Source organism: Camelus ferus, chromosome 24 (genome assembly GCF_009834535.1).
Source record: "Camelus ferus isolate YT-003-E chromosome 24, BCGSAC_Cfer_1.0, whole genome shotgun sequence".
NCBI classification, from domain to species: domain Eukaryota; kingdom Metazoa; phylum Chordata; class Mammalia; order Artiodactyla; family Camelidae; genus Camelus; species Camelus ferus.
This window is the reverse complement of record NC_045719.1, coordinates 4,771,364-4,796,145: the sequence shown is the minus strand read 5'-3', so window position 1 is coordinate 4,796,145 and position 24,782 is coordinate 4,771,364. Positions and strand designations below refer to the sequence as shown.

Genomic DNA, 24,782 nt, shown 5'->3' with positions numbered 1-24,782 from the left:
TCAAATGTAAATTGCTTCTAAGTTAAATTATAAAATGAAAATATATCTTAAGCCTGAGGGAAAACGCATTTGATAATATACTTATCTTGATTCTTCTGTATTTGAAATGTGAACTGTTATGCCCTTCCGAAATGTGGAACTGAGAAAAATGACCGTTTCCCCATTTGACCCAGACCACTGTGGGAACACCGAAAGCTACTTAGAACATCACTGAGGAGGATACAGAACTGACACGGCTGGGTGGAATCCCTGGCATACATGTGAGTTCTGCCTTATTCCTTCTTCACTTGTGACTCCACACCCATCTGAGAGTCATGCCCGTGGGCAAACCACTGGATAAGAGGGATCTCATCCCAAAGTCCTCAGTGCAAATCCCTGGTTGATGCCCCTCTAGGTCTTTATGCTCCGCACGGGAGAACCTGCTAACCTGGCTTTGACTCCAAGCCTTACCAAGGTGGGACTTGTCCACCTATGGGTGTACAGCCCCTCCTGCTAACTGACATGTGATCCTGCGTTTCTGACTGCTGTGATCATTCAGTGATTACTTTCTCACCAGGAACAAGTGGGACAGGTCCACTCCCAGTATATAACGTCCTACAGTCCTGCCAATGACCAGAAGAGGTGTCTTCCTTCCACCAGAGCAGGGCCTGGCTGAAAAGCCCCTACTGTGGGCAGCAGAGTTAGACTTTCCTCTTGCCTTTTACTTTAATGGGATGACTATGAAGGGAAAAGAAAGATGACCATTAACTCATTCGTTCATTCATTTATCCAGCACATACCAGGTTATACAGGCCTCAGTCTGAGAAGAGAAGACACATGAAGAACAGGAGTGAAGAGTCAGGCAAGCTGCCTGCCTGGTGCGCCTGCCCTTTGAAGTTAGATCACTGGTCCTCAGCCCAAATGCACAAGCAACCACCTGGAGAACCTCTTCTTGAACACTTCTGCTTTCGTGCACTTCTGTGTATTCAAGTCCTAGTGTCCACCCCCTAGGAGAGTGTCTGGCTCAGAGAAGACAGGCAGTGAAGGTTTGTCAAATAAATAAATGAAATTATCTAAAAACGTTACCCCCCCACCCAACTATCTATGGCCTTTCTGACACCCCCAGCTCCCTTCCCACCAAGGCTGCTATCCCTCCTTCCCCCAGCCCCGGTTGCAAGTGACTCCCACTAAGAGCTCTGCTCTGGTGAAGGTGCTGGGAGGAGGAGAGGTCATACCTGTTCTTGTTCCTGAGCTCCATTCTCAAGGCCGAGAGCTCCACCCTACTAGCATTGCCCCAAAGGCACAAGAAAGATGGCATGATAAATGAAGCTTTCAAGGTTGTCCTTCTAAACAGAAGTTATTTTTAGAGCAAAACAACCATTATGTATTGACTCGTACAGCATGGCCTGATTAAGTAGTGGAATCATCTCTTCTCATGATTCAGATTGCAATTAAGCCCATAGGGAACTTCACTCTAAATTCCCTGGTTGGGGGTGATCAAAGTTTCATCTATGGTACTGCAATAAAGATACAATTTCATTTTTTATTCTCCCAAAAATGTAAAATTAAAATGGAAGGGCAAAAATAAGTACCTAAGAGTGTTACAAATAAATTTCACAGAGAGAAAAATTAGCAACTTCTGTCAGACAACACAGATGTGGATTCTATAGAGGCCCCCTGTCTCCATACCAGACAGACCCATCATACGCGGTCTATGACAGGTGTCCGGAACAGAGACATTACATTCATAATCTGAATGTATTTCTTAAGTACCAGAAGCACGATTTCTCTCATTTTGGAGGGGGGAAAAGTCCACAATTTTTAAAGGAAAAGGAGAAGGAATTTCAGTTTCATCTACTAATTTCAGCAAGTAGATCATCTGCGACTATTTAGAACATGAAGCAGCACTTAGCCACAAATTAAAGAAAGGCAGTTCCTAAGTTTGGCGTTTCTTTACAAAAGTTGTGTTTTGCTTTTTAAAAAAATGCATATGACATACCTAGCACATAGTAGGTCTTCTACAAATGTAATTCTTTTGCATCTTCTTGTATTCAAGTCCTCTGCCCAATAAATGTCTATGCTAAGAACTAAGATGCTAAACCTCGAAGATGCTGAGGAGGACTATTTAGAAAACGTTTTGGAAAGAGGTACAGAAAGCACATCACTTAGTCGCACAGCAAGTTGGGGAAACTTTTGAAGAAAAACTCCAACCCTTCTCCTAATCGCTAGCTAATGACTATGGAGTTGTTGCAACTAACAAACTTTACGGCTTTCTTTCTAAGAAGATTTATGCAGGACCAAAGATCATGTTCAAAAAAAAGTATCTAAGGATATGTGCATGGCTATGACATAAGATCACAGAATGGGAACTTGGGTCTCCAGGGGAAAAAAAGGCATAGAGAATGTGAAACATACCTCAAATCCCAAAGTACAAATGTACCCTAACTAAATAGTTAAATATTAAAATTATAATGCCCTATACTCTTATCAGAAAATCATCTTTCAGCTTTCAAATTTAGAGATGATTAGAGTGATTCAGATCAGCAAGACGGCCATCTGCTTTCAAGCATGCAGCTGCAAGCCTTTAGACAGCAACTTTCTGCGATTTATAACTTATTCATCCAGGGATAAACTTCGACATCGGCTTTCTCATTAATTCAGCTTGACATAGCATTTTCTTTTAAAGTTTCATGACCTCTACCCAGGTAACACAGTGGATCAGGAAGTCAGGATTCTTCTACAGAAAGAATCAACTCTATAGCTCCCCAAGACAGAAATCACATACAAGCATTTGTATATAAAACACACCTTATTAGTTACTGCCTTTTAAAACAGTAACGTCAGTCGCAGCTACTGTTTAGCCCCCTGTGGGCCAGGCACTGCATCTTTATCTTCATTACCCCTCTGAAAATAGATACTATGATCTTCATTTAACAGATGAGCAAATCAGCAAGACTGGATGACTTAGCCAATGCCACTAAGTGTGGACCTGGCAGAGGGGAGCTGTTTGTACCCAGGCCTGTCTGTCCCCAAACCCCAAGCTTCTGCAGCAACCAACTTTGCCTCATATTTGAGTAGTTACAGAATAACTGAAATAGTCTCATCAGCTGTATAGAGAAGGAGAGACTATGCTTAACCCAATGCCATTAATTCTTAACCCAAGAAGTGTTCTTCATGTGACACATAGTGAATATAAATGCTTTAAAAACTATAAAGCACTGTGGAAATTTGTTAGATCTGTTTATTCTCATGGTCAACTTTTGGCAGTTCTGACTGCCCACTGTTTCACTTTCCATCACCGACAGCAGCCCAAAGATAAACATTCCTGGAATTAGAAAAGGACAAAGCCCTTTTTGGTGTGGTTGAGAGAGTACGCTGTGTCCTCTAACTTGGAAGAAGAGGCACTCAATATACAGAGATTCTCTCCAAAGGAGACCAGTTTTATCTCTTTTCCTTTGTCTCTAACCCTAGTATACAAATTATTTGTTGCTTGCTATTTATTGTTGTATAGAAAATAAGTGTATCCAATGTCAAATCTTGGTTCTGAAACATAAAACTGGTCAGGCATTCTCAGCCTTACTTTTGTCATCTATAGTAACGAGAATAATGATAACTTTGCTCTATGTCATTTTTTAAAATGGTATGTATAAGACAACCGAATGGCATGAAAAGATATTGGTACATTGTGTAAACAATCATGTTCAAAAATAATGTGCATTCAGGACAGAGTTTTGTTTTAAAAAGTGGGAGATATAATTACAGAGACAAAGTCTGAGAAATTGTATATAAAATACTAACAGTTGTTACTGATGGATAATGTGGCTTTTATTTTCTTTTTGATTATCTATGCTTATTAAAATTTCTAAAACTGTAACAACAAAAATTTTCAAATGATGAAATATTGTTTAATTTTAAATGATAACGGGGAATTAGAAAATGCAGTAATTATAGAAGAAAGACATCTAGACAGTCAGTAGCTAACTTAAACAACCTTTAAACTCTATACATTTGATTAAAAAGCAAGTCCCAACAATATGGTGTCTACAAGAAACCCACATTGAATATAATGATAAAGATATTAAAAGTGAAAGGATGTAAAATGACTTACAGTCAACTCTCATTATTTACAGTAGTTATATTCTATAAAGTCGCTGCAAACAGTGAGTTAGCAAATATGGAACCACTGGTCCCAAGGGAAATACAAGGATTAGGTTCCTGAGAGCTTCTGGTCACAATATTTTTTATCAACTGATCAATACATAACTTTGTTTTACGTGTGTTTCTGTTTAAGGACACCCTATTTAATATAAGTTGCTGATTTGTTAACATCGACCTCACAACCAACAGCACTATAACTCATGCCTGAATGGCAATTAGCTAACAATTTCCTCTTCCGTAAGGCACAGCACATCCTTCTTGTACTTAGGACCTTAGACAACACCTTAGCCCTGCACTTGAGGGCCACATTAAAGAGGGGAAATCACCAACAAAAAGCACAAATGTGTAAAAAGCTAAATAGACCACAAAAAGCACATCTGTTTACAGTATGAGAGCTAAAACAACAAGGCAAAGCCTTATTCAACCTCAGCTGGGAACATGCACGTGAGGCAACTCAAAATTTGTCACTCTATACACGTCCTTGAATGACAGAGGAAGTCTGCATGTACTGATTTCAATTAATCTATTCTACAAATAGATTTTAGTGAATAGGAAAACTTACAAATATGGAATCCATGAATAGTGAGAATTAATTGTACCATGCAAACACTAATGAAAGGAAAGGTGCTGTGGCTGTATTATTATCAGTCAAAATAGACATCAGAGCAAGAAAAATTACCAGAGATAAAGAAGGACACACTACTTAATGATAAAAGAGGCAAATCACCAAGAAAATACAACAATCTTAAGTGTGTATACACCAAATAATAGAGCAGCAAAATACATGAAGCAAAAAGTAATAAACCAAAAGGGGAAAAATCCAGTTTTTGCTAGAGGCTTTATCACTCCTCTCTTAGTAATCAATAGGCCAGGTAGGCTGGACATCAGCTAGAATATAGAAGAATGAACATCCTCAACCACCTGTATCAAAATGACATTTATAAAGCATTCTACCTAAAAAGAGCAGATACACGTTCTTTTTAAGTGCTCATGAGACATTCAGCAAGACAGACCATACTTTGTCTCAAAAATAAACCTCACCTAATTTAATACAATTGAAACCATAGAAAGCTTATTTTTCAGACCATAATGGAATTAAACTGGATTAAATAAAATAACAGAAAGACATGTAAGGAATCTTCAAATCATTGGAAACTAAACATACTTCTAAATAACTCATGGGACAAAGAGGAGGTATCAAAGAAAGTTAGAAAATACTTTGAACTAAATAAAAATACAACATTAAAATTTGTAAGATAGTCTGAAGTAATGCTTAGATGGAAATGTATAGTGTTAGATACTTATATTAGGAAAAAAAAAAGATCCCAAATAAACAATATGTTTCATTCTAAGTCTGGAAAAAGAGGAGCAAAGTAAACGCAAGTAGTAAGAAGGGAACGATAAAGCGCAGAAATCAATGACACTGGAAACAGGAAAATCAATGAAACAAAAAGATGTTTCTTTGAAAAGATTTTTAAAAATTAACAAACAAACCTATAGCCAATCTGTCAAAGAAAAATAAATAAAACACATAAATTTCCACTATCAGGAACAAAAGGGAGCTAAGAATATAGACCCCACAAAGATTAAGCAGATAATAAGAGAACATTACAGAGAAATGTATTCATATAAATTCAAGCGATTAAATGAAATTGACTAACTCATTAAAAACTACCAAAACTCAGCCAAGATAAACTGAATGGTCCTATACTTCTTTAAAAAATTTAATTCATGGTTAAAAGAGCTCCCTACAAAGAAAACTCTAGGCCCAGTGAAACCAATGGTTTCATTGATGAATTCTACCAAACTTTAAAGAAGAAATGATACTATTCTACAACATCTCTGCCAGAAAATCAAAGAGGAGGGATCATTTCCCATCTCATTTATGAAGACAGCATTATACTGATACCAAAGCCAGACAAAAATAGTGTATGGAAAGCCAACTATAGACCAACATTTCTCATGAACTTCGACAAAAAAATCCTCAACAAAATATTAATGAGTTGAATCTTTCAGCATATGGAAAGAATAATAATATCATGACCAAATGAGTGTAGGTGAGTGTAAGGAATGTAATCTCAGGAATGTAAGGCTGGTTCACTGTTTGAAAATCAGTCAGTGCAATCTACCATATTAACAGTCTAAACAAGAAAATCCAGCTGGTCATATCATTACAAGCAGAAGAAATATTTAATGATATACAACATCTTGATGATAAAAATGCACAGCAAACTGGGAATAGAAAGGAACTCCCTCAACCTGAAAGAGTATCTACAGAAACTCCTACAGCTAACGTCACACTTCCTGGTCAAAGACTGCCTGTTCTCCTCTAAGACCAGAGGAAAGAAGGCAAGAATGGTGACTCTCCTTACTCCTGTTTAACATAGTAAGAGAAGCCTTAGCCAGTGCAAAAAGGTATAAAACTGGGAGAAAAAATAAATAAATAAATAAAATGGTCTCTATTTGCAGACAACATGACTGCCCACATCAAAACAAATTTACAAAATAGCTCCTCTAATGAGAGAGTTAAGTAAGATCATAGGAAATAAAGTCAACATGCAAAAATAGATCCCATTTCTACACTAGCAATGAATGTTTGGAAACAGAATTGTTTTTAAATGCCATTTAAATGCTCCCTCCAAAAGAAATACTTAGGTATAAGTCTATCAAAACATTTGCAAAATCTGAAAACTACGTAATATTCATGGAAGAAATCAAAGAAGATCTAAATAAATGAAGACACATCGTGTTCATGGATTGGAGACACATGATTGGGATACTAATTCTCTACCAACTGGTCTATAGAGTTCACAAAACTCCAATCAAAATATCAGCAGAGTTAAATGTAGGTATAGGCAAGCTGATTCTAAAATTTATATGGAAAGGCAAAGGAACTACAATAATCAAAATCATTTTGGAAGAAAAGATATACATTAAAGGACTTCCACTACTTGAGTTTAAGACTTACTGTAAAGCTATAGTAATCGACATGTGTGGTGTCATTGGAAGGATAAGATGAATAAAATAGAATAAAGAGTCCAAAAATAGGCCCACACAAATAGAGCCAATTAATTTTAACAAGTTACAAAGGTAATTCAATGGAGAAATGGAGTCTCTCCAAAAAATGGTATTAGAACAATTGGATATTCATGTGCAAAAAAATTAAACTTGACCTGTAATTCACACCATATCCTAAAATCAACTCATTATGGACTAAATGCTTGTTGTATATACATTTCTTAAAATAATAAATTAGTAAAGTTAAAAAAAAAAACTTTATGCCAACAGAAGAGAATTTGAGTTGGCAGACTATAAACTTTACAGTTAAGACAGTCTGCTATATAATTTATTTATTCATGGATCTCTCAGGAACTGGTAAGAGGTTTATATAAATAAATAAAAGCTGTAACTGTCTTACAGTAAATATTTTCTTAAATACTTTTGATAGCTCTCTCTAGAACTATTTTTGCTAAATGTTTTTCACACTAATTTTAGAAGTCAAGGAACTGGCTGTCTACTCAAAATTATACCATTTTTATTACCCCTTGAAATTCTTATCATACTTTGACTAATTCATTTGCAAGAGAATGATCTTCTTATGGACGATACATTTTACTTGAAGGCAACCCAAATAAAGTCAAGTATATATTTGGTTCACCGGCAGAGAAGCTCAATAATCCCTGAAGTATATGTTAATCACTGAGGACTGTCCCAGAGATAAGGAAACTTGTGTCCTCACTTTCCACCTCAGACTCTATCCTTTAATAGCTCTTCCTCAAGGGAGGAGGGGTTGCTAACCTGATTGTTCAGTGTCTTGAATTCTTTGGATAAAACAATGGCATGAAAAGACGTTTGAGTTTGTGAGCATCTTCTTTCTCATCCTGGGGCAGGACAGGAAATGTCCCGGCATTCTCTTGGGTGCTTTCTCACTTCCAACAACAATGTTCCAACAGTGATCTTCTTTCTTCTACTTTGACTCCATCCACAAATTGGTAAGAATGCCTTGACAGTCCCCACACAAAACCAACAGTATCATATAGGAAGTCCAGACATCTCTTCCCAGGGTTTTTTTCTTTTCTCTCAAGTGGAAGCTTTGCTATAGTCACAGACCAAGTAGCCTGTTTAATAGCATGCACAGGAGTGAAAACATTTTTTCACATTGTTCATGTCACTGTCTTCCCTCTAGCACTGGTGGTATGCTTCTAAATCTTCGCAAACTGCTCTACAAAGAAGGATTTTTACCTTCAGTTTGGGAGTAAGAAAACAGGAGGAACAAATCAGATATTTAGGAAAAGCCAAGGGTCTGACTTTCGCCTTTTTTGTTGGCTTTTGCCCACAGCTTGGTTTCACCTATGTTTAGGGATATTTGGTATTTACAGAGAAATTAAACATATCTGTAATATATATATATATATTTATTTCTCATTTAAATGTTATTAATTTTGTGTAATTCCTATAGAGGGAAGAGAAATGAGTGATCACCTTCAGGTAACTGAATTCTTAAATAAGTAGTAGCCACGGCCCTTACCTTGAAGGGGTTTAAAACTGGTAAGCACAAAACCAAAACCCTGTTAAGTTACAAAGGCTATGAATAGTATAAGAAGGAGGAAAAGTGTAGAACTGAATTGTCTACCTTATGGGAACTGAAAAACCACCCAAAGATCTGCCCAACCCAAGCCCTGTTCCTTACATTCTGTAGATAAATTGAAACAAGAGAATGCAAGAATATTTTATACTATATGACAAGAGTGAATTGCAACTAGAGGTAAATAAAGTTACTTCTCCTTTGTTCCAGTGTACTTCTGGACTGGAACTTGCTTCATGAATCTGTCACCTTTCACCTTGCTTTTAAAGGTAAGCAAAGAGGCAGCAGGCCCTTTAGATGCAGGTCAATCCGTACAGGCAAGGCCAGAACCAGAATTCAGGGTTCTTGTCTCCTTTTGCTAAAATCCACAAAGCTACAATGGGTTTTGAGGGCATAGTACCCACTGACCCAATTTTATGACCAGCTCATTGTTAATTTGTTATTATACTCATCTTGAATTATCCAGCACTCTTTGGTAATTTTGGAATAATCACAGCACTTGCCTCTGCTCCCTCCCTTCCCGAGTGTCAGACTGGCTTGGAGAAAGGGGTTGGGGAGTATTTCCCTTGACTTAGTACAAAAATATCTGGATCCCCAGATTATACAGATTTAGAAGAGCAAGAGTCCTAGAAATGAGGTTGTAATGCTGAAAATCTGGCAAAGTTAAAACACAATTCATTGCTCTGATTTTCTTTCCGAATAATTTCACTACATGAGTTAGAAGACTTACGATCAGTAGACGAAAAGGTAATTGATACAATATTTCTAGCACCCCGTTCTTATTGCCCTAAAATGCTTATGACTTTTCAAGAGAAACTCAAAATTGAGGAAATGATCCAAAAAGTGTTTCCCCACAGGTTTCTGTACATATCCAATTCAGGTCAATTTATGCCATCTCTAACAGTTATGAAGAGATGGAACTAATATAAAACTTGGTGGGGGGGATGGAAAACTAAAGCCCTATCCAGATAGTAGGCTGCTTAAGCCAAGTCAGTCCACTCCAGAAATTCCGCACTGCTCATCACACAACCTTTCACCCACAAGCATGCTTCTAGAAAATACCCAGTTAACATCACCCAGCCATCCTAACTGGACAACACCAGCCCATCCCCCACCCCGGAAGTATGAGAACAGTTGCCTTTGGCTACATCTGACCTTGGACCATAAGGCAGCTATCCCTGAAACCTGTAAGGCATTTTGTCAGGAAGACAGGCTCTGAGGCCCAGGAAAAAGAGAATCTGAAGTCCAAAAACTCCTGCTGAGGCTGGTGAGATTATCTGTAACCAGCCTACTGGGGTAGGTGGTAAAATAAAGATGATGTTGCTTACTTCGGGTCGTAACTGGAAGGTCAAATGAGATAAATGGCATGAAAATGCTTTATAAAGTGTGAAGTAGTTTATAAATGCAAAAGAGAGTTGGTGCTTCCCAACTTTACAGATCCTATGTTGATTGAATGTCCTTCCCGGTGCAGAGCGATGTCTCCCCTTGAGTTATTTGGGACGGGCAGCAGAAGGGCTTGCTTTCCTCTGAGGCATTCCTCTGAGTCACTGCCTGTGGTGAGTGTCAGAACTGACAGAAACTCATTCTGGCCTCCTCTGCTAGCATGCTGATTGGGAGGCTGGAGGGGGCAGGGGGCGGGGTGAGGCTTCCTTTTCTCAAGTGTTGCTGTTTGAATTCAGTGAAGCCCAAACTCAATTCTTACCTTTTTAAAATGCATTATATCTTTCCTCCCCAGCTATCTGAGGCCCATGGCCACACAGCAAATACAAAACGACCTTTCAGGTTTAAGAATCAGAACACAGTTAAAGTATTCCAGGCCCCTCTACTCTTTTCCTTACTCCCATTTTTACCACAGCAGTCTTTAATGAGAACAGAGCCTGTAATTTAAGGGGGAGGAGAGAGACTTTGATTCTACCCCTAAAGAGAGCTTCCCACCTTAACAATGACCACGCGTTCCCCGCCGCTCCCTAACTAGCCTGACCGCGCCTGAAACACACACCCATTTCCGGGCTGGGGGACTGTGGCGTTCACGCCAATACATACACGCACATGCCCGCGCGCCGCTCAACTGCAGCAAATCTGACTATTCGCCAACTTGTAGCCACAGAGAACAGCAAAAGGACTAAAGCCCTTCACCGCCAGCTCCAAAAAGGCACTGCAACCACCAGCAGCGCCGCAGTTAACAGCCTCTGTACTGCAGCCTCCGGCAGCTGGAGTCACACGTCTAACTCCTTGAGGAGTATCGCTCTTCTGCCCTTCATCCCACTCCCCGGGCTTTATCCTCTTCTCTCCTCAGGAGGTCGCGAAGAACCAGGTCTCCCAGCCACTTCTACAGAAGAGGAAGTGGCACTAAGGAAGGTTCCCACCGAAGCAGCCCGAAACCCGCTCCTCTTTGCCCCATCTCTCCCCACTCCCGCTAAAGTAGGCGCCTGTGCCGCTGGCGAAGGTCCCAGTTCTCAAGGGCCCTGAGTCCAATGGGACATGGAGGAGCTAGGCGGGAAGCGGCGAGACGACAGCTAAGATGGTTAGGACAGGTGGGGCGGGACTGAGGAGAGGGACATTCTCCTGCCGGACCCCGCTCACAGACAGTAACTCCAAAACGCTCAGGTGGGCAGTATAGGAAAGGCCCCTCCTCCCTGTTCTCTTCCTTCCCTTCCCCGCTCCCCTCCTGGACACCTGGTGAAAGAGAAAGGTGCAGGTGTACCTGGAGCGAACACCATGATTTTCTCCAGCCGCTGCGCCCCAAGGTAGGAGAGACAGACAGACGGACGGACGGACGAAGGGTGGGCAGAAGGCCAGGACTTGGGGTCCGGTGCAGGTAGGCGCGCTGGGGGCGCGCCAGCTGTAGGTCGGGACAGTCAGCACCTCGGACAGCTCCCAGCAGCGCGATCCCGGGGCCGCGGCTCCCGCCGCGGCGCGCTCCGCCTCCACAATGCACTGCTCTGCCAGCGGCCACCCAGCGGCGGGAGGAGGAGAGCGAATGCCTGCTCAGTCCACCCCTCATTCCCGCGCCAGCTCAGTGTACACTGCTGCTTGGGGAGCAAAACCCTTCTACCGCTTCCACCGAGAAGGAAGGACGGAAGAGGAAGAGAGAAAAGGTAATTGCCCGGCTTCCCGGCAGGGGGACAGCTAATTGCTTCTAATTACCTGCTGTCTCTCGCCCCCGTGGATATCGAACTGACATTTAGGATGGGCTTGCCCTTTTTTAATATATATAACTCAAAGAGCTTTACTCTAGAGGCTGACTCTGAGTTCTCTGAGTTGGGTCAGCTTTGAACAGAGGGGTGGGGCCTGCAAGTTAATAGGTCCTTGGGGTCCATGACTCCTCTTTCTCCCAGACTCCCAATCTTCTGCTAACCTCAGAAAGGACGCTGGAGGGAAGGACAGACTGGCTAAGGAGCGTGAGGAGGGCGCCGCTATCAGGCCCTGCTCCCAGGCGGCTCTGAAAGCCCCCAAGCTTGGAGGCCCTCAAGGTCATCACTTTAGAGGCAGCAGGGCTGGCCAGCGCTGAGGAAAGAGACCTCGGTGAGGTAGGTCTCCACCGACAAATACACACCCTGTAAGAGGTGGGGCCAACAGTTTCCTTCAAGTGTGAGAAAAGCCTTGGGACCGATCAAGAAACATTAATGCTTCCCCTGCCTTCACCCAGTGGAAAACTGTGGCCCCATGTACACCAGTTCTACTCTAAAGATACTGGGACGTGCCTCGACGCTCACTTCATGCTTCTAATACACTGCTCATTTTAAAGCTTTCTCTAGTTCCCCCAAGAAATACTTGGGTAGTGTGAGACAGCCCACAACAGGTACTACCCATCTGGGTTACAACCCCAGAGTTAGAGTGAGATAGGATCCTTCACTTTCAAAGCAAATGCCAGTTGCTTTGGGTTTTGGACTCTATTTTTGCAGCTGAATGGAGTTTTCCAAGAACAAAGGGTGATTAGTGTTGTTTCCAGTGTTTTACAGGATTTCCTCCCTTGCACCTCTCCCAGCCATTCTGAAAATGCCATATTTCTTAATAATTTGGTTGGTGGCCATAAATTTCACCCTCATTTGGCAAATATTAAGCATTCAAATAGCCTTATTGGCACTAGTTTTGTTCAAAGCCATCTGATAGATTGAAAATGCAAATAGTTTTACAGCTCTTGAACTACAGTTTGCATGGAGGCATATGGACAGTCAGAGCATAAAACAGTCAGTACTGCTCTTCGCACCTGGCTCAACACAGGCTTGAACAGATGGGGCCTGGCTCAGCAGCAAGATGCAAGTCAGCTGATGGGCAGGATGAAGTGTGTGCACGCCAGGATGCAGTCTTCTCACTTCCCTAAGTTACACCAAAAGCCAGGGACCAATGATGCTTCACTCTGTCTTTGCTGTATCACCAGACAAAGTGTGAAACGCTATTTGAAATAATCTTTCAATGATTGAAAGACCTCCCTCTCTTAACACAATCAAAAGGGCTCTCTTTTACCATCTTAATGGGTTTATTCTCCCAATGCATAAATAATTACTCATTATTAATTTCAAGAAAAAAGCAATATCATGTAGGGAAAGAAAAAAAGGCTTGGCAAGCAGTCAGACCCAAGTACTACAACTTCACCATTTACTACTGTGTGACCTTTGATACGTGATTTAACTGTATTATCTACAAGGATTAAAGTATCCTGAAGGTTTGTTGTGAGGATTAAATGCGATAATGCATTAAGACAGCACAGCCCCAATTAAACACATTCCAGGAAATTACTGACACTCTGGACGTAGATGACACCCTATAGCAATGCAAACTAAATATGCTAGATCAGTACTCTCAAACACTGACGGGCACATGAATCCCATGGGGATCTTGTTAAAATAGAGTTCATGATCCAGTAGACTGGGGTGGAGCCTGAGGTTCTGAATTCTAAACAAGCTCCCAAGCGATGTCCACGCTGCAGGTGCTGCTGGTCTGTAGACTGCATTTTGAGTAGCAAGTTGTAGATGTATTAGCATTTAAAAAGAGAGAAATTATTTCTCTCTCCTCCAACATCAGAGCACATCTTTCCAAATGTTAGGGAGGAACCCAGATGGATTCCCAGAGACTTCCAAACTCAACAGAGGCCAAGATGGTAGTAGAAAGGAAGAAAGAATGCCTGGAAAAGTCCCAGAGCTCCTTTGATCAGCCTGCTGTGGCAACAGGAGCTGGTATGATCCAGTAGAAATCAATGTGAAAGGTCAAGGACAGAAGGTAAAACTCTCTTCTCAGCCCCATCCTTAGCTGTTCTCTGCCCTTCTTCCTCCCATCACCTCTTCATTTTGTCTACCCAACACACCACTGCTACCTAGCCAGAGGACAACATACTCCCAGTCCGGTGTTTGCTTGTTTATATTTCAATAAGAACAATTAATTTTATTCCCAATAAAACCACAGCACTTTAGTAAGTTTTTTATTTACAGTTATTTCCTCAGTAAATTTTTTACATTCAACAATATTGTCTCCAATTTTTTACTACTACTGGAATTATTGTTTTGATAGTTTAATTTAAATATCCTAAAAATGGTACTACATTTTTTTACATCATAATGTAAGTGATCAATTTAATAATAGAAGGCTTCAGAGAAAAATAAAAATTCCCTTCTACTTTATCAGAAGAGCCAGATTCTTTGATAGATCATTTATCCATTCTTAGCCCACACCTGAGGCTTAAGTTCCCAATACAGTCTCACTCTGTCTCTTTTTAAACACCTCCACTCAGGGTGAGTCACTCCTCAGTCCACTGCATTTTGACATGGTCATCTATCAGAGAGGCAGCCCACCACCTCCACCACCATCTATCTCATTCCATTATCCTCCCTTCCAGTAAGTGATGGGAATGGTAATGGGAAGCAAGATAGTAAACATGTTGGGCCAGATGCCCCAACTTTCCTGCTCTGGTGCTGAGCTTATCAAACTGGGCATTCCTACCCCTACAGAGACTTGAACAAGGTGCTGGATGAACCAAAGGCACAGAAAAAAAATTTTTTTTAAATCATCTAATAAAACCAACTATTTTACTTGGAGACTTGGGAGAATATTTTACATGGAAATGAACATGGATACACTATAAAGCAGTGATTCATGTGACATATAAACATTAAACTGAAGACTCCAGAGAAATCACCACAGGCAGGTCAGGGCTATAACTCTGAGATTTCCCCAAGTCCCTAACCATTGCCCCTAACATTCATTTATTCTACTCTGTCCTTAGAGATTTCACAAATAGAAAAGTTTGAAAACCCATCCTGAAATATTCCCACAGTTGCCATGATTTGCAGTTCACCTTGGCTCCAGCCAGACCCTGAGTATTTCCAAGCTACTAATTTTACATGTATTATTCAATCAACTAAAATTTTAAATAATTTTTAGCATCTCTGAGGACAGTTGAAACAGATTGAAAAGAATCATTTTTCATTATGAAGCATTAAACCATAACTGTTTCCAAATGTCTTATTTTGTAGGTTTCAAATGATTACAGAAATGAAGTATTGGAGAAGAACTCTTTCCTTCTCCTAAGAGCTGCTAGAATTTGTTGAATTGGACCTAAGGAAAAGCCTAGAGGTGAATTAAGCAGAAATTTAAAAAGGAATAAGAGAATGTGGTACATTGAGTCATGAAAACAGAAAAACTGAATGAGAAAAAAGACACTGGAAAACTAATCTTTGTGCTATCCAAACTGTAAAGCCTTAACAAGAGTGTGGTAAAAATACAAAGAGATGGAAATGACATAATTTGGGGGAAAAAATGAAGATAGAAGATGGAATAAAGGGGGAGGGAGAATAAAAATGACTATGCTCATTAAGAAAAGAAATGGGAAATGTTAAAGAATTTGCGAGCTTAGAAAGTACAAGACAAAGTCTCTGTAGGTTTGCATTTTATGAAGCAGTTTATGAATCCTGTGAGTCTTTAAAATGGACTATGAATAGCTATATTTTGTGAAAGGAAACATCAGCAAAACTTCCTTATTGGAAAAAGTGCATTAGAACAGTTAAAATTTTGTAGTATGTTTATGTTCCAAGATGTCCCTTTGCTCCATGTAAGGAGAGTAACCCTGTTGACCAATCAGCAAATGCCCAGTATAACTGTTACCAAGGCTGCTGCCCCAGAATCATACCCCTGCCCCTCCCTCAGATAGAAACCTACTACTGTTATCTAAGTCTCAGGAGGAAGTGCAAAGAGAAAAAACACAAGAACTGGTTAGAACCAATTAGGCCCAAGATGGCAGAGGATGTGACATCTAGTGGACCTTGAGCCTCATTGTACGCTTACTGTAATGAATTAGCATGCTAAGTGACACACCCACCAGCACCATGACAGCTGGATTGTCTGCACAGAGACTGAAAAGGAGAGCTGCACCAGTTCAGGGTCTAAACCACACCCCTGTTCTCGGATAACTCATAAGTATTCCTCCCACTCTTTCTAATTCCCTCTCTTTTACTTCGACCCTCCTATATATTTAGTGTTTCCACCCAAATTGTGATGAGAAGTTGATTTTCGAACTAGGTTCCTGTTCTCCATTCTTTGGCTATTGAATAATGCCTGTGCTGTTCCAGTCTCAGCGTGGTTTTGTTATTGGCTGCGTGAATCTGATTGGAAAAAGAACCTCCCTGGCCTGGACACGGGATCTCAGCCTGGGCTAGGACCTGATCAATTTGGTAACATAACTTCCTTGCTCCTGATCACTTTGGTCTATAAAAATCGCTCTCCTTGAGCAGCTCTTCAGCTCTTCAGAGCTCTTGGCTCTTAGCATCCATGAATCTGGATACTGCCTGACTCATGAATCACTCAGTAAAACCAATGTGATCTTTTCAAAATTTATGATTGTTGGATTTTTCCTTTAACAGTTGAGAAAGCACGTAACCAATGGGATCCAAGTGGTAAAGAAATTAAGGGGACGAAATTCAGTCTTGGGAAACTCTTTAAGGAGGAGGGAAGAAAGAGGTCATTCTGGACTGGAAGTTGCGAGGGTGAAGGACTAGCTCCCCAAGAGCAAAGTAAGACAGCTGGCAGGACTGGAGGCTGGATTTCTGAGTTTAAGGTGGCATCCTGGAGGACAGTAAAGTCTCAAGAGCACCCCTGTAAGTGACCGCTGAACAATCCCCAGGGAGGAAGTAAAAGAACCCTGAGACTAAAGTCAAGGGCTGTAGAGATTATCCCAGAAGGTGAGTGGACAAAGAGAAGATAATGAACCACACAGCTTGGTTTCCATCAGTGGGGGTGGGGGAGGAGGCACGGATAGTTAGAAATACTGAGAAGTTGCCAGATAAATCTGAAGAGAAAATAGTTAGAAGAATACTTATTCTTTGAATAAGCTAATAATGCTTAGGTAGCATGATAATGTTTGGAAATTGAAATTGATGGTTTTCATAGTCAGTAATTGATTTTTACACCACTTTACATAACCCAAGTAGACATTAGTCTGGATTTTACTGCTTTAGAGAGAGACTGAACTGGGTTCAGAAAATAAACAATCAAATTCTTGGCATTTGAATTTTAAAACAAGCACTTGAAATGCAAAGCAGAGGCTAAAGTCTTGCTAGCTGAGGCTTTCAATTAAGTGCCAGAGCAGAGGGGAAACGTTTTTGAGCCCAAGCCTCAAGGTTGGGTCTGTAAGATAAACAGAGCAGGGGAGAAAAGCAGGAAAAAGCATAGCCAGTTTTGCATTTGTTTTATTCTGTTTGAAAATTCACTCAAGCCCCAAAGGACATGTTTTACATTTGTTTTATTTTGTTTGAAAATTCTGTTTAGGCTTGGAGGTAAGTTTTTTTGTTTTTTGGTTTTTTTCACAAGGTTAGATAAGAAACTGTAAATTTAGCAGGGCCTCCAAAAAAGGAGACTGTGTCCCAGGCTGCACGGTCAGTCCAAGGAGGATTGGGGCCTCAAAGGGGAAGAGACCACTTAATCTTGTTAAACTGATAGTCATGTAAGCCATATTACTACCTCTGCTATTAAAACCTTGAATTCCATGAATTCATCCATGCTTTGCTTTCCACACTGAAAGCCCTGAAAATTCAATAAAGCCAACCCTCCCACCGAAAATGCCAAAATTCACTTATATATTGTGTAAAGCTTTGAAACCAACAAGTGGCCTCTGATAAATTCTCTGACATTTATCATCTCTTTGGTAAAGACACTGTCTTACCTGGATCATCAACTTTCTAATGTTTGATGGCTTCCAAAATGCCTTCACATGCATTACTTATTTGATACCCCTAACAAATCCGTAAAGGTTGGTGAATATAGCTGGAGCTTACAGACACAGACAAAGGGTGGAAAGGGACTGTTACCTTCATATGAGGCTCATGTCAAAACAAAGCCCATTCATTCCAGGAGGCAAGAGGACTGTCTCCCATGGATATCTGCAAGACAAACACACAAATTTAAAATGTGATTTCAATCCCATGTTATCCATTCATCAAGTCCCTGTCATATATGAGTCTCACAAGTCTTTCTAATGTGACATCAGGGTACATCTTACTTCCTGACTCACAGTTTGAGTCTTGTAAATAAGCCCCCAAAGAGAGCGAATGAATGGTAAAGGTACATCCTGGACAAAAACAACAACCATTTATTTGATAGTCACACTGTTCTTTGTCAGAACTGCTTTTAGCAGTTTGAAATATGTTCTGATTAATTTCACACAGATAGGGATAGGGTTATACATTTACTTGCCTAAAGGAAGTAACTATTTAGAACTATTCCTGATTTAACCTCTTTTCTAAAAGAATTATGAATCAAATGAAAAACAACTTTCAGATGAGTTCTCTCACAAACGCCCATTTTTGTTTAAGCTATTTCCTCTAATGTCTTCAAACTGCATTCTAAAATGATCAAAGTTCTACATAGCTCATTTTATGTGACATCCTGGCAGGAGGATGGTGACTAGTTATTTGGTCAAACACTAGCTTACCTGTTCTGTGAAGGTGTTTTTTGGATGTGATTAACATTTAGCATCAGTTGACTTTAAAGTGAGCAGATTACCCTCCATGATGTGGGTGGGCCTCATTCAATCAGTTGACAGCCTTAAGAGCAAAAACTGAAGTTTCCCAAAGAAAGAATTCCACTTCCAGAGGATGACAATGAAATTTTGCCTGAGCTTTCAACTTTCAGACTCAGAAATGCAACATCCACTCTCTCCTGAATCTCCAGCCTGCCAGCCTGACCTACAGATTTTGGACTTGCTAGTCCCACAATGGCAAATGTCACCCCACCCCCATTTAATAAATTTAACATTCTCTACTACAACCCTGTCCAAAGCAGGTGTGCACTGTCAGTCAATGTATTTTCTCTTACGACTTTTAAAACATCTTGAGAATATACAGAACCACAAACACAAAAAATCATAATCCTGGTTATTTGTCATAAGAATTTTTTTTTTTTGGTTAAGACACACTTGAAAGATAATTTCCTATAAAATATACCCATGAATATACCCTTGATTGAAGAAGATTTAGAAATGAATAAAAGAAGAATGTATTAGTTAGAGTTCTTGCATTTGACAAAATCTTATACCTTTTCATGATTAAAAAAAAAAACACTCAGTAGACTAGGAACAGAAGGAAACTTCCTCAAGCTGATGACGGCATACATGACAAACCCACAGCTATCACACAATCAGCAGTGAAAGACTGAAGTCTTCACCCCCAAATCAGGAACAAGACAAGGGTACCCACATTCGTCACTTCTTCTGTTACACTAGAAGTTTTAGCTAGAGAAATTAGGCAAGAAAAAGAAATACGGCATACAAGTTGAAAAGAAGTCAAACTATTTGTATTTGCAGATGACATGATCCCACATATAGAAAAATTCCAAAGAATCCACACACAAAAAACTACTACAGATAATCAACTTAGCAAAGTTGCAGGGTACAAGGTCAACACACAAAAATCAGCTGTATTTTTATCTACTAGAAATGAACAACACAAAAAGGAAATTAAGAAAAAAAAATTTCATTTACAATAACATCCAAAACCATAAAATACCTAGGAATAAGTTTAATCAAGCACAGGGTACAGTGAAAACTATAAAACATTGCTGAAAGAAATTAAAGAAGACATAAATAAGTGGAAAGCTACCCCTGGCTCTGGATTGGAAGACTTAATATTGAGGAAGACTACCCAAATTCAGTGAAATCTCTATCAAAATTCCAATGGCCTTTTATGCAGAAATGGAAAAGCCAATCCTAAAATTAATACAGAATAGTAAGAGGTCCCAAATAGTCAAAACAATATTTAAAAAGAAGAAGAAAGTTGGAGAACTCAAACTTCCTGATTTCAAAGTTACTACAAATCTACTGTGATCAAAAGTGATACTCCAAAAATGGGCCAAAGACCTAAACAAGCAATTCTCCAAGGAAGAAATACAAATGATCAATAGGCACATGAAAAAATGTTCAATATCACTAATTATCAGAGAAATGCAAATCAAAACTACAATGAGGTATCACCTCACACCAGTCAGAATGACCATCATTCAAAAATCCACAAATGACAAATGCTAGAGAGGCTGTGGAGAAAAGGGAACCCTCCTACACTGCTGGTGGGAATGCAGTTTGGTGCAGCCACTGTGGAAAACAGTATGGAGATTCCTCAAAAGACTAGGAATAGACTTATCATATGACCCAGGAATCTCGCTCCTGGGCATATACCCAGGAGGAACTCAACTTCAAAATGACACCTGCACCCCAATGTTCATAGCAGCACTATTTACAATAGCCAAGACATGGAAACAGCCTAAATGTCCATTAACAGATGACTGGATAAAGAAGATGTGGTATATTTATACAGTGGAATACTATTCAGCCATAAAAACCGACAACATAATGCCATTTGCAGCAATATGGATGTTCCTGGAGAATGTCATTCCAAGTGAAGTCAGCCAGAAAGAGAAAGAAAAATATCATATGAGATCGCTCATACATGGAATCTGAAAAACAAAAACAAAAACATAAATACAAAATAGAAACAGACTCATAGACTTAGAACACAAACTTGTGGTTGCCAAGGGGGCGGGGAATGGGAAGGGACAGACTGGGATTTCAAAATGTAGAACAGATAAGATTATACTGTATAGCACAGGGAAATATATACAAGATCTTAAGATAGCGCACAGAGAAAAAAATGTGACAATGAATATATGTATGCTCATGTATAACTCAAAAATTGTGCTCTACACTGGAATTTGACACAACATTGTAAAACGATTATAAATGCAATAAAAAATGTTAAAAAAAAAAAAAGTGTGATACTGGCATACAGATAGATAGATCAATGGAATAGAACAGAGTCCAGAAATAAACCTATAAAGTTATGGCCAACTGATTTTCTATAAGCATGCAAAGACCATTCAATAAAGAATGGCCTCTCTAACAAATGATGCTGAGATAACTGAATCAATATTTGAAAGAATAAAATTGGATCTCTACATCACACTACAGATAAAAATAAACTTAAAATGTGTGAACAACCTAAAAGCAAGAGCTAAAACCATAAAATTTTAAAAAGAAAACATAAGGTTAAGTCTTCATGATGTTGGATTTGACAATGGATTCTTCGATATGACACCAAAAGCACAAGCAAAAGAGAAAAACAGATAAACTGGACTAAATCTAAAAACGTTTGTGCCTGAAAGGACATTATTGAGAAAGTGAAAAGAATCTACAGAATGCGAGAAAATATTTGCAAATCATGTATCTGATAAGGGTCTAGTATCCAGAATATATGAAGAACTCTCAAAATTCAGCAACAAAAAGACAAATAGATCAGATAACAGATGGGCAAAGGATCTGAGTAGACCTCTCTCCAAAAGATATATAAATTGCCAACAAGTAATAAAAAGATGTTCAACATCATTAGTCATTAGTTAACGCAAATCACAGCCACAGTGACGAACCACCTGATACCCACTAGAAGGCTGTACTTTAAAAAATAAAATAAAATAAAATAAAATAAAATAAAATAAAATAACAACAAGGGTTGGCAAGGATTTGAAGAAATCAGGTCCCTCGTACACTCCTGGTGGGAATGTAAAATGGTTCAGCCATTGAGGACAATAGATTGACAGTTCCCCAAAAAATTAAACCACAGATTACCATAGATTCAGGAATTTCACACCTACGTATATTGCCAAAAGAAGTGAAAACAGGGATTCATGTAAGTATACATGCATACATGTTTAAAGCAGCACTATTCACAATAGCCAAAAGGTAGAAACAGCCCAAATGTCCATCAACCTAAGAATGGATAAACAAATTGTGGTATTTATGCTCAATGGAATATTATTCAGGTATGTAAAGGAACGAAATAGTGATACATGCTACAGTGTGTGGAAGCTGAAAACACATGCTAAGAGGAAGAAGCCAGATGGGTGGAAAAAACACGGGACTGCTTGGGTAGGAAGGAGGTCGGAGCGGAGAGCAGTGCTCACGGCCAGCGCCTGCCAATGGCGGCTGACTGGACCAGAGGGAGTTTGTTCCTCTCGTCAGTATAAACCTAGACTTGACCCCTTCCCCTCCGCAGACCCTGCCCACCATCTGAACTTCAAGCTCATCTCCAAAGACCCTGGCACTCAGGAAGCCTTCAGCACCGTTTCACCGACTTCGTAGCCAGAGTAAGTTTGTATACTCTGTGTCCCTCGCGTCCTCAGGAAAACAAAAGCAAACTAACCGAAAGCAGAAGCACGCGCTTCACAGAGCAAGGAGGCTCGGACGAGACGGTACGAGGCGGCCAGCACCTCCATGCAAGAGAGCTGCTCCGCGTCCTGTCAGCTTGGAAGCCCCACGGCATGGAATAGTCTGGAAGCATGGAGGGCTTTATTAAAGTTGCCTCCTCGCGGCTGTGAGGCCTTGGGCGAAACACGCGGACAGCTAGGAATACGGAACACTCTCAATAACCTCAACTGAGGCGAGGGACGACGGAGCCAATCCGCAGCCTCGCGGGCGGGAGCTTCCCGTTTAAGCACCTGCAAGCTGGTCCGCGGAGGGAGCCCACCGGAAGTCAGTACTGCGCGCAGCCATGGAGTCAGATTCGTCCGCCGCGCGCGGCGCTCGGTCCTGCGGCTTGGCCTCAGTCTACCCCACTTTTCTCCTCTCCCGGCCGCCGCCGCCGGCCTCATACCTCCCGTCTCCCGCTTCTCCTGTCAACAGTCAGGGCGACCCTGCGTACCGGCGCCCCGCCCTAGGCGCGGCCCGGCCCGCGGAGGCCGGACGCTCCGCCGCTGGGACCCGCCCCCCGGGGACACGCACTTCCGGCGGCGCGGCGGCGCGGCGGCGGCGGCGGCGGCGGCGGCGGGGACGATCCCGGCGGGCGGTGATGGACGCGCTGGCGGTCATGATGCAGGACCTCTTGACGCAGAACCGTGCCCTGCGCAGGGAGAACAGCGAGCTCATGGACTAGGTGCGCCTCCTGCTGTGCAAGAAGGCCAGCCTGCTGGCCCAGGTGCGTCCGCCGGCCTGCCCGGTGGCTTTTCCCGAGACGTTCAAAGGCGACCCCGCCCGGCTCCCCGAGTTTTTGATCCAAGCGGCCTCTTACATGAGGTTCTTCGAGGCCAGGTTCTCGAACGACACCCTCAAGGTGGCATTTTTAATCAGCCGCCTCAGTGGGCCGGCATAGGAGTGGGTTGTTCCCTCCATCGCGGGGGAGAGCCTCATTCTGGCTCATTACGAGGGCTTCGTGGACACGCTGAAGCGGGCCTTCGGCAGGAATGGGTAGAAAACTGGGGGGCTGCGAGCCCCTGCGCTCCCCACCGACGCGGTCGTGTTTGGATTTGACTCACAAAGAGCTCCACAGCCCCCAGCTGCTGGGCCTGGACCCGTGCGAGGAAAAGTGGCCGCCGCCTGTTGTCGCCAGCCTCGCTGCCTTTGCCCTCTGCCGGGCAACCCAGCCACTGGCAGGAGACCTGTTAGAACTCGAACGGACCACTCCGAATCATGCCCCAGTCGCCTGCCGGCTCTGAGGACTGCCGCTGACAGCCTTGGACATTCTGGGCCAGCCTGGGAAGTGCCTGAGCTGGTCCCACCCCCAGGGACAAAGATTTGGATAGCTCAGGCCCAGAAACAGCTTCCAGGGCTCGCGGGCCTGGCAGCCAGATTTTTGACACTTGTGTCCCAGGAACCTATTTTCCACATAACATCGAACATCGTTTCTGTTCTAAAACCACAACAGTCTTATAGATTGTACCTTTTGGTCAGAGACATTCAGGCGCTGAACAGTACACGGGAAAAGTATTTACTTTTAAAATGTAAATACGTATCTTTCAGCACCACTTGCTGAGGACTGTACTTGATGTTACAGGAGAAACGAGTAAGACGAAACGTATCTCCGCAGGAACACAAATATGAGAAAAAAAAATCTCAGTGCATATTCTGATGTCTGGCAAGATAATACTTCAGTGTGTAAAGAAAAGCATATTTGATTATTGTTTTATGACCTTTTTTGCTTTTCACCCCATAGTTTAAAAATACATGTTAAAAACATGCAGCTTACAAAAGAGGCAGGCAGAAAACCCAACTTGAGCAATTATGTTTGCTGTTGAATCTGGCAAAGACGGTGTTTTTTAAAAAGCATGTAACTCATAGCAGAAAAAGGGGGGGGGGGGTTGGTGCATTCTTTGAGCTCTAGCCACTTCCCTTTATCCCCCTATATTAAATGACCTCACTCCCGTCTTTTTTGTACATTACTTTACATTTTTGGCCTCAGTTTTTCTTTTGTAATTAAAAGCTTTTTATCATTAAAATTTGGTTCAGAATTCTGTGACTCTCTTATGCGGCCAAAAAAGGGAAAGAAAAAGAGGATCTGAGCCTTCTTGTTCAACAGAGGAGTTTTTGAAACCCTCGAGGCACCAAAATCCATAACTGTCTTTCCTTAAATGTCCATGGGTTTTCTCCTGCTGGTCAACATAGTCTCACTGAAATATCTTAAATTCCTGGTTAAACATATTAAGAAAAACTCATCACTGCCTCCTGGGTGGACAGTTTACATATTTGAGGACCATAGTGAAAACCTCTAATTATATTTTTGCACAGTGTGATTAAAGCCAGGTTACAGCAATTATT

The 24,782-nt window shown here is 41.2% G+C and overlaps 2 protein-coding genes and 1 pseudogene across 3 annotated transcripts in view; 1 reads left to right on the top strand and 2 right to left on the bottom strand.

Annotated features, from left to right (window-relative positions):
- AKAIN1 (A-kinase anchor inhibitor 1) overlaps positions 1–11,612 on the bottom strand; it is a 42,442-nt gene extending 30,830 nt beyond the window's left edge. Inside the window, exon 1 of the mRNA XM_032467525.1 lies at positions 11,427–11,612. Coding sequence (XP_032323416.1) covers positions 11,427–11,442 — 16 coding nt within the window. The 5' untranslated portion in view covers positions 11,443–11,612. The remainder of the gene's footprint in view (positions 1–11,426) is intronic.
- DLGAP1 (DLG associated protein 1) overlaps positions 1–24,782 on the bottom strand; it is a 989,257-nt gene that overhangs the window by 939,635 nt on the left and 24,840 nt on the right. The window contains exons 1-2 of one of the 2 annotated variants that reach the window (XR_004315048.1): positions 22,396–22,522; positions 18,019–18,090 (exon numbers count right to left, since the gene is read on the bottom strand). The gene's annotated coding sequence lies outside the window, so the exon portion shown is untranslated. Of the gene's footprint in view, positions 1–18,018; positions 18,091–22,395; positions 22,523–24,782 lie in introns of those variants that run through there. The other variant, XM_032467518.1, reaches the window with a different exon arrangement.
- Positions 22,706–24,466, top strand: LOC102504863 (annotated as a pseudogene).